Raw genomic sequence first — 10,840 nt, 5'->3', positions numbered from 1 at the left:
CACAACTCCAGGATAGAAGTAGCTTGCTCTTTTCAATTTATACTAGGAGCATACCTTAAAGTAACAAACAATAAATCAACCTTGCAGTCATTTGTTACTTATACATTTTTATTTGCTAATTCGTGACCTTTTTTGATGTGTAAAATTGGAAATGTATTTCAGGATGCTAGTGTTTCCCATACTTCATTGCTTCCTTCCCCCACCCCCACCCCCACCCCCCTTCAAGTAGTTTTTTACTCCTGGTGATCTGGACAAATCCCTGCCATTTCCTTGGCAAGATTCTCAGAAGGTGTTTGCCCTTGCCTGCTTCCTAGGGCTGAGAGAAAGTGGGACTAGAACTTAATGTCTCCCAGTTTTAAGCCCGATGCCTTAACCACTACACCAAATGGCTCTCTCTCTCTCTTAAGTTTATGTTGTATTTAATAAAGCAATTTAGTACATTTTGAATTATCTTTGCAGATCTCTTGATCAAAAGATAAAATTCTTCCCATGAACACCCCTGTTGCCTTGTCACAGATCGCTTCTGCCATTAGCATTACTACTCAAAGTTGCCACCAAAAGGGCATTACTAACTTGTAAATCCAAAACACTAAGATAAGGACAGTAGTTACTGAAGATACACACCTTTTAATCTGATTGTACTCCTAAAATCACTCATGAGGGATAAACATATAAAACCATGCTATTTAGTTTTTATGTTGTAGATAAAATTTCTTGTATCCTTTCTAGATTCTGATGACTAGTTATTGATAGTGACATTGGTTGCTTTAATATAATTCCTTCTGGGCTTTCACATTTTGGCAGCAAATTTCTACATTCATATTGTTTTTCCAAATCTAACTTAAATATTACCTATACCCATAAAGCCTATCCTACAACAGTTCAATTCTTAAATAATACCAGAAATCATTAACTAAAAAGCCACTTAAAACTTCCCATTACCTTGAAACCTGAGGTTCCTCCATATACTATAAGCACAGTAAACAGTAATTGAATACATGACTTCAAATCAAGTGGTTAATCTGTTTTTAAATCAATACTATATTTACACTGTCCAATATGTTTCAGACATTCATGGAATAGAACCTATATTTTAGAAAAAGGGCTACACATATGTACAATTATGTATCTACATATATTTAATGGTTGGAGTTACAATGCATTTTGCTTGGACAATACTGGATGGGGCTTCCTCATCTGGACTCCATTGGGCATCATATTTTCAGATCATTTAACCCATTCATATGTTGATGTAGATACTTTTTAGAATGCCTTCTCATGATATATTCCATTGTAGCACCGAAGTGTAAAAAGAAACATATATCCAAACTTTGTCTTCAGATCATTGCTTATACATTTGTAGATGCTCTGACCTTGTACTGAATTCTTTCAGCTTTTTTTAGTGTTGGCTGTGTACAATACAATGAAATTGATATTGATTGTTAAGTAATTAGGATATAATATTCCATAGTAAGGGAAATATTTTAACTCACATTACAGCTTTGCACCTTTGTTAGGCTTATACACCATATGTGAATTTGTGATTAGTCTCTAATTCAGTTATTCTATTAGTTTTTATAACATCATTCTCTGTTTCTTTAGCAAAACAAGACAAAGGTCTCCTGTAATCCAAAGCATGGTTTCAGCTAGGAAAGATTTCATCCACAAGTTAATTTAATGTAGGAAGTTCTGTCAAAGAATTATTGACAATGGTTCCGGCTTATGTACATTTGTAAAGGATGACCCTATAATCATTGATATATTTGAAGTCATTTTTATTTAGTGAAATGCCCCCCAAAATTGAAATTATAAGTCTAGACTATTACTTTAGCCATACTTAGATATATCACCATTAAGTATTTGAAACATAATTCACTTTATGGATTAACACCTTACAGTTAATAAACCACATTGAGTTACAGCTTTAGACTTCATATCCCAGGACAAAGAAGGACCACATGCACTTCCAGGGTTGCCAACAATTTCTTGCTTTATCTCCTGTCCCCCCCTTCTGAGCAGTACTGCTAAAATTGGCATAAGTCACATATTTGGGAAAGTGTAAAGCAAATTGTATGAATGACTTTTTTAAAAAAAAGACCCTTCTAAAAGATGAGAAAGACACTCTAAACCTCTGAAACATGTTGAGAGGTATTCCTAGCTGCTAAAAGATAACACAGTCCTCTGTCCTAGAAGCCCTATGCCTGATAGATAGATGGCATGTCTCTTTGGCCATTGCTTTGTAAGAAGATGGCAGAGAGCTGTTGAATAGTGGACAATCATGCAGCTGTTGGGAAATGCCCTGTGCGCTAGAGATAGCTCTACAAAGTTAATTGTTTATTACCTTTAAAAATACATTTCTGTGCTGTATTAGACTTCTCTATATCCATATATTTCAAATAGTTTGTATTTGTCTTGATTTTTTTTATGAGCCTGCCACAGAAGTTTGCAAGCTGCCTTGAATGCCATTCTGTAATATTTTCTTTTAGAAACAAATAGAATGGAATGTAAACTTTCATTCCAACAGTAGATTTGAACTCTCTTCATTGTCAGCATAGGGTCTAGAAATGAGTTCATCACTGATGTTTTTCTGAAATCTTGTGTGTGTATATCTTGTGTGTGTGCTGCTATTCAGTTCTAAAAGGCATTAGTAACACTAGAAGATGCAAAGTAACAATAATTGTCTGCCGAGATCACCTCCAGTATCAAATTAGAACCTTAAAACAAGTATCTTAAATTGGGTATTTCACAAACAGGCTCTGTATGGATGCCCCTAAATTATACCAAATACAATACCAGGTTTGTGTTCCGGAAATTAACACACTAAATATATTTTGCATCATTGGTTTGTTCTTGTTCTGGTTTACTGCAGTATTTTTATTCCTCACTTGAGAATTGCATTATAAATTTAAATCCAGAGCCATCATTGAAAAAAACCTTATTTCTTAAATATACATTTTGTAAACAAGTAAGTTCAGTCATTTTATGAATTCATTATGGTTGCCATAATCTATCTCATTGTTTTCTACCATTGAAAGCCTTAAAAAAAACCTATGCATGCTATGTTATATTTGTATCAGTACATAAGCTTATGCTTGTTGGTTTCTTTTGTATAAAAGCAATTGACTTTTGACAGTATTTTGCACTTTCTCCGCTTTTCTTTGGTTTTTATAATTTTTTCTTCAGCATATAATTGCAATATGTTTTTTACATCTTACACTGCTTTTTTGTAAATATTTGCAATGTAAGAAAATTTTGATTCAAGCTTTGTTTTGTAAAAGATTATGCTTAGCCTTATTATGCAATAAAACTTTTTTCAACTTTCTAATAATCAGTGTATTGATTTGAAAACATTGGCTGTGACTATTTTGTATATGCTGTTGAGTGGTGCAGTGGCCTAGAGATGGAGCTCTCACCTCACAAACAGGAGGCTATGAGTTCAATCCTAAATAGAGGCAGATATTTCTCTCTGGACACGATGAGAATATATCTGCTGAATATAACTCCGCATTGGTGACAGGAAGGGCATCCGGCCAGTAAACACTCAGCTCTATTCAGTTGCCCAGACTCCACCCCACAAGGGATTATGGGGTCATTTAAAAGATGACATCAGATTTGGATTAATTTAGAATCAATTTACTCGATGTAATTTATATTTAATTATGTCTCCTATTATTTTTATAAGCTAACTCAAGGTGGCAAAAATACCTAGTACTCTTCCCTCCTATTTTTCCCTACAACAACCACCCTGTGAAGTGAGGTGGCTGAGAGAGAGTGACAGGCCCAAAGCCACCTAGCTGGCTTTCCATGCATGATCTGTGCTGAATGAGAAAAGGCAGCTATTAAATTTGCCTAATTAAGTTTTAAAATAACTGAATGCCCTGCTCGTGTGAATGGAAAGAGGAAAGGTTGGAGAGACTTATTTGTTACATGTTCACATGCCTTCTCTAGACAACTAGCATAAGAAAAGCATCCAAAAATTTACTGAGTTTCAGCAAAGTAATAAATAACCACTTCAAAGAATACCAGTGTCAGTCACGTCCAAGAAGGTACTTTTTATTTTTTAACATATATACAAGCATACACAAATTATAAAATGAAAAGGCATATTGATTCATATACTATATTCAAAGATGAATTCGTATGCTGTTTCTAATCATTTTCAGAGTTTAAAAATGAAGAGGGAATAAGTTAGCATTTTCCAAATAAGGAGGGGAAGGCACTATGGAAATGATACCATAGAATAACAATACAGGTATCTGCGGATGCTGCTGGTAGAGCGGGAAGATGCATAGCTTTCAAGAGAGAAAAAGAATTAGTAAGTGACAAGAATTATCTTGTTTCAGATCCAGGAAGATAGGAGGACTTTCACACTTTGATTCATCAAAAATACTAACACACTATTGGCACTAGATACTTTCCACTCTTCTGGTCTCACAATTTTTTAAAAAGGAAAATGTTCCAAATTATTTAGGCACTTTTAGACATGTAGAAATAATATCAATTATGTCCTTTGTGGGTGTTAATCCATTATTTAAAAGATACAGTCCTTGAGTCAGGCTTGACTTCTTGCTACTGACAACCATGCAGGTTTCTAGCAACACAGAAATTCTTTTAGATAATGCAAAGTGTTCCAAAACAATTTTTTGGACTTCCCAGTGTGGTTGTCAGTCTTGGGACTTCCTGGTCATCTCCCATGTAAGAATAATCTGGGTCTGAACCTGCTTAACTTTTTGAAGCTCAGTCAGGGTCAATTAAGGTCCTGTGATAATTTCTGTCGCTCAAACAAGCCACTGTGTAACTCTAGGCAATCAGCAGAAAAAGTTCCACTTCAGACTAGGATTGTTCATTGTCTTGGCAGTTTTAGTTTCACTGCTGCCCATCCCACTTGCTGCAATGAGGTTTGAGAAACGCTTTGCATCTGTTGTTGAAACACAACGTTACCCAACAATCAGCATTTGTTTAAAGTGGTGCTGTTAAGAAAGCATCAAGTATGAAGAAATGGCCCATCTGTTTGGAAATTACAATTCATTCAAGTCTGGAGACGGGAGAGAATATTTGTAGCTCGGGTTGTAGATTTAGGCAGGTTTGTCCTCCGAGCTTGCTACTTGCCTCCCAGATGTTTCGTTACCAAACTAGGTAACATCTTCAGCAAAGATGGGTACAAAGATCAAAGACAACACGGAAGGAAGACAGTACCAACATAATATACAGAATCAGTTGCAACAATTGTAACCAGTTCTACTCAGGCAGACAGGACAAAGGTTAAAAACCAGAATCCATGAACACCAGCTGGCTGTCAAACGGCATGACTCGAAGTCCCTGATTGACAGTCAAACCAACAACAAACACTGTTTCAACTGGGATGAAGCCAAAGTCATCGGCCATACCAAAACCTGTTAGGCATGCGAGTTTATCGAAGCCTGGCATTCTGCCATGGGTCCATCAAGAAACACATTGACAGAACCAACGTAGAAACCAATAAGGAAGCAGACCATCAATCAACCACAGAACCAATCACCCCCCCCCCACTATTGAATTTCACGCCTCCCAGCAAACAACTAGAAGTCATAAGACCAGAATCAGTCTTGTGATTCAACCAATCTTGTGATCCAATCTGTCTTGTAACTCAATCAGTCCGACCACCCAGAACCTATATAACAAACAAGACACTTTGCCCCAAAACCTCGCTGAAGATGTTACCTAGTTGGTAATGAAATGTCCAGGAGCCAAGCAGCAAGCTCAGAGGACAAACCTGCCTAAATCATTCGAGTTTCTTTCCAATAAAACATATACTATAGAATTACTCTGAATGTACTTTTAGTGTTTAACCAATCAGCTTTATATTTGAATTTTTAAGAGAATACATTGCCTTTAATTGGAAGAGGCAAAATTAAGCTGAATAAAGTCCATCATGTGTAGCTTTCCCATGCAGTATCAAAACACTGAATACTGCTATTCATGTCAGAAAAAGATATTTCTTAAGTTTTAACTTCTATATAAACAATCTGCACTGATTTCTATTTGGTATCTGTATGGCCAAATGAGCAGAAGGCACTTGGCAAATGTATGCTTCTAAAAATATACATAGGTGAGTATCAGCTAAATGTTTTTCAAAAACCACAAATACAGTAAAGGTATTTCCAGATGGGAAAAATACTACCTATTAAGGAACAGGAATATATAATTGACAAGCCTCCATTTTTCCATATTAAATCAGGCATGTTAAGTTATACAGCCATTCACAATGCTTAGAAAATATATGTTCACAATCCCTAAATGTATTATTAGCACAAATTTGAGTAAGCATAATAAATATAATTAGAGACAAAATATATGCAACATCAACAATCAAGTTGTATATGTAATAGTCTTGAACTTGAACTTTTGAGATGCAAGGTGTGTAATTATATTTAAAAGTTACAAAAAATGGTACCCAGAATGTTTTTATACACCTATATCACAATAACGAGGCAAACAAGCAAGGCAGGTCAAGCAGTGTTGTCCAAATTTAATTAGTCATTTTGCATAAGATACAATACTTTAAACTCAATTGAGAAAAGAACTGGTCATTTTTGCACATGATCAATCAAAGGCATTAGCTGTGTGAAACCATGGCATTTTCTTAGGGAGGAAAAGGCATTCAGAATTAATTTATCAAGGCTCAAGATATTTCACATAGACCTCAGAGAATGGAAGAGGCAAGGCCCAAATGCACCACATGTTTGTCATTCCAATTATTTTACAGAAAAGCTTTCATTCCGCGTCAATTTTCAAAGCACTCCTGAAGTTTCCATAGCAAGGCTTTTAAAGAAAGGTTGAAGGATTACATAGATTCAAAGACTCAGTGGGTCTCTAATTCCTTTTTGATCTCTATAACGTATGGATGATCTTTCCCATGCGCTATCTCCATGATAGCGATTGCCTGCAAAAGGGGGGAAAAATACAATTGATTCAGACAGCCTTGGTTTATGAAATATGCTCGTCAGGGATTCCAAAGAGTCAGAAACCTCTGGCTGGTTTTTGTCCTCTTAAATGTACCCCATTGAAAACAGCCCATTTGATTGCAAGTATCAAACCGTATTCTATACACAGTACCTTTGATCCTGAGAGATCTCTGAGCTCTTTTGAAAGGCACAGAAAAGCAAAAAGTTAAATGACATTATATCTGCTTTTCTGTTCCAAACTTAAGAGGACTTTTGCCTAGGGCTGTTTCGAGCCACATTTGGCCCTGATTATATTATAATAATAATAAAAAAACTTATTACAAGATAGAGTTTGGGTAGTCAAGAAGAATTGGTCATGCTCCCTCTGTAACCTAAGTGACCATATAAGTAATCTTGGCCTTAGTCCATGCTAAGACCCTTGCAATCATTTGTGTCACAATTAGGAGGGAAGTACTTGTTCTTATAAATTGTGGCAATATAGTTAAAATATTTCAATATATTTAAAGTAATATTTTATTTTATTTTTATTCACTTATTCATTTTATCTTTTTATTATTTTTATAAATAATTAGAGGCAATAAACATACTTAAAAAGGGATTAATGACTCACTTTGATGATTCAAGGTGCTATGTTCAGTTAATAGGCCCACCAAAATCGAATAGGATTAAATTGAAGTTATTATATATGTAGATTGTCTTCTACATGGGACTGCCCTTGACCTTCTAGAGCAGGGATGTCAAACTTGATTTCATTGAGGGCCGCATCAGGGTTGTGTTTGACCTCGGGGGGCGTGGCCAGCTTGACATCACTAGTGTCGAGGGCACCTGTGGTGGCCCAAGCACTCTGCCAGGGAAAAAGGCTCACAAGCTCCATTTTCGGCTGGAATGGCCTCCTGCCTCCTGCCACACATTTTTGCTGGCAAAGGCACTACAGACCGGTCCTTTGCTGTTTCCAGGGCGGCCCTATGGGCCAGATCTAAGCACCCTGCGGGCCTTGAGTTTGACACCTCTGATCTAGAGGCTTCAATTGGTCCAGAATGCAACAGTGCAGGCAGTGATGGGACTGCCTCGGTATGGCCTCATAACGCCTCAGCTGCACAAGCTGCACTGGTTGCCAGTTTGCTTCCAGGTGCAATTCAAGGTGTGGTTGCTACCTATAAAGCCCTAAATGGCATAGGGACTAGTTGTCTCCTGTAATATCAACCAATCTGGCAGGATTGGCGCACTCTAGATTCCTTTGTTTAAACAATGCTATTTATTGGCAGCCCAGAAGTCACTTTCTCTGTAGCAGTGCTTTGCCCTCTGGAATGAGTTTCCCCCAATATTCAAATGACCCCCATTTTCCAAAGGCATCTCATGATGTGGCTTCTTGCACAGTCCTTTGGCAAGTGTGATTGAAGCATCTTTTTCTTCTTTTTCTTTGTTTCCATCTGGGTTTGTTATTTCTGTCATCTTTATTCTTTTGCTGTTGTTATTATTTCCTTGTTTGTAAATGTTTTTAACAATTGCTAGCCTGTCCACAGTCACTGAGAGTTGGGTGGCTTATACAGTTTAATGATGATGATGATGATAACATTTATATTACAGATGCTTCCCTGAAGATACTTTCAACTGGAAAATCACAACCAACTAGAATCAGATATATACCATTTAAAAAATCTTTTGGAGGTAATTCCACATCACTGGATATAATTAATAATAAAACTTATTTGGATACAACAAGGATAGGAAAAAATTGACAATTTGTCATAAAGCACCTATCCCAAGGTACTGAATTAATATGTGTGCAATTTAAAATCAGTATGTTATATGGAGTGATCACAGAATTAGCTAGTGGCAGAGGATTCAAAGAAATTCATGAAGGTGAAATCTCAGGTTAATTCTAAAGCAACTTAGCAAGATTGGCCATGAATTGATTTAGGTGGAATCATGCAAAGTACCAGAAATCAGGGAATAAACGTCCTTCATCCTACGTGAATCATCAACTTATTTTATATGAACTGTCCTCTTGAATTAAGACTGGCATATGATTTATGTAAGCTCCTTTCTGTAGTAGTTGCTCCCATTAAGTCTTGTATACCAAGAATTCCAGCTTCCTTTTCATCTTTGCTCTAGTTTCTAGAGAGCTTCTATCATTCCTGCCTGGATGCTGACCCACTAGAAGGCATCCCCAGCAGCTGCCCCCACAGAAGCAAAATGAGCCCCCCAAAATGAGAAAATGGAAGCAAAGTCTCCACGTCTATTGCTCGCACACCCCTCCCCCCCAACACATGGTTTTTTGTGAAACCACAGACAAAAAAATATTTTGACTACCATATGCACTAACATTCAAACTAGCTACTGAAATGCAATCTGCTTGGTGCCATATGTCAGCTTTGACCACAGCCAAGAACATTCAGTTTCTGAACAGTTCCTGACTGTACACAAAAGCATGAAAACTCAGAACAACTTTTCAGTGAGGGATCTTGATGGAAGACCCACATGCATGACTTAAACTCAGCTCTCTCTTCCTACTACCTGAACTGAAGAGTTGGAGCAACCACGAGAAATACACATGGGAAATCTTTAGAAACATTTGCTTTAAAAAATAATTATTTTGATTTGGGGGACACCTTTTATTTTACTCTTTCAGTGGCAGGCAAAACTTGAATGTATGATCCTATATACATTTAATAGGGAGTAAATTCCATTAAAATAAAGGAGGCTAACTTCCAAATAGGAATTCACAACAAAGAACATTATAATGCGAAGCTCTTTGGAATGAACAGATATTCCTAAACAAAACGTTTCTATGTGACGACATGAAGTTTCAAATTCAACTAACACCAAAATTCTGCAAAGACAATGAGCATACCTTTTTGAGAGCCTTAACACCAGCTGATCTGTTTTCCAAGCCCATGTAAAGTCTTCCCAGCTTCAGCCACATGGAAGCCACATTGAGGGAGTAAGAAGGATAGTGCTTACTGCAAAATATAAACACACATTTGCTTATAAAGGAGTGTGATTTCTTAGACATGCAATAGGTATTTATCACCGCCCTGCCTTAATTTAACTTGACCATGACCATGTTTTAGAGACAGTGGATGTTTCACGATATTCTCATGGAAGGAACTTTAGTCAACTGATGCTCAACAGATCAAGATTATTATTTTTTTACATTTTTTTACAGATAACCATTCAGGGAGGAGGCAATCCAAGAGCTAAAGTATTAGTACACTAGATCCTTGGTAGTTTTTAGCCAGCCTAAACCAGCTTAGGAAATTAGGCTCCAAGCCCATAAAAGCTAGGCAAGGATCAGGGGTGATAAATCTGATTGTGGCCTCAGGGGAAGTGTGTGCTCTTGTGCTTCCCTATCACCACTCCCCGCCAGCTGATCTATGACTTCACACTGGCATCTGATTCAAAGGGAAAGAGCTGTATTCCCAGCTAGGGGGGAAATTATGGTCTAAGATAGTAATTTATCAAGGAACCTACTGATTGCTGGCTCACACACCCATATATACAATCCTGAGGTTTACAAGGCTGGCGATAATGCTTCTCTGTCAATAGGCTACAAAATGTAGCCTTTTTAGAACAATCTTGTTTATAGCCTGAAAACTAAAATATCTAAGAAGCCACCAGCCCTGTAAAAATCTGCCATTTCAAAGAAATACTGGTTCTTCCAATACAGAAGGTGAACTGGTCCTCTAGATTTTGGACAGGGATTGCCACCACCCTTTCCTTTTGTTCATAATGGCTGCAGACTATGATAGTTGTATTCCAAAGCACCTGGAGGCAATCGGACTGCCTATCTGTGTGATACAGAAGTGCCCATATACCTCAGTGGCTCTTTAAAATCCAAGCCAATGAAATCTTTTTCCAAACCAAATGCCTCAAGAGGCCTACTGAAGTACCTC

The 10,840-nt window shown here is 37.1% G+C and overlaps 1 protein-coding gene across 1 annotated transcript in view; it reads right to left on the bottom strand.

Moving 5' to 3' along the window:
- Positions 1 to 6,488: 6,488 nt before the first annotated feature.
- SMYD2 (SET and MYND domain containing 2) overlaps positions 6,489 to 10,840 on the bottom strand; it is a 33,089-nt gene continuing 28,737 nt past the window's right edge. Inside the window, exons 11-12 of the mRNA XM_070948955.1 lie at positions 9,799 to 9,907; positions 6,489 to 6,922 (exon numbers count right to left, since the gene is read on the bottom strand). Coding sequence (XP_070805056.1) covers positions 6,842 to 6,922; positions 9,799 to 9,907 — 190 coding nt within the window. The 3' untranslated portion in view covers positions 6,489 to 6,841. The remainder of the gene's footprint in view (positions 6,923 to 9,798; positions 9,908 to 10,840) is intronic.

Source organism: Pituophis catenifer, unplaced genomic scaffold (genome assembly GCF_029215685.1).
Source record: "Pituophis catenifer annectens isolate HBS135680 unplaced genomic scaffold, rPitCat1.0.hap2 SCAF_1, whole genome shotgun sequence".
NCBI lineage: Eukaryota > Metazoa > Chordata > Lepidosauria > Squamata > Colubridae > Pituophis > Pituophis catenifer.
The sequence above is the reverse complement of the archived record's forward strand: the minus strand, read 5'-3'. Positions and strand labels throughout refer to the sequence as shown.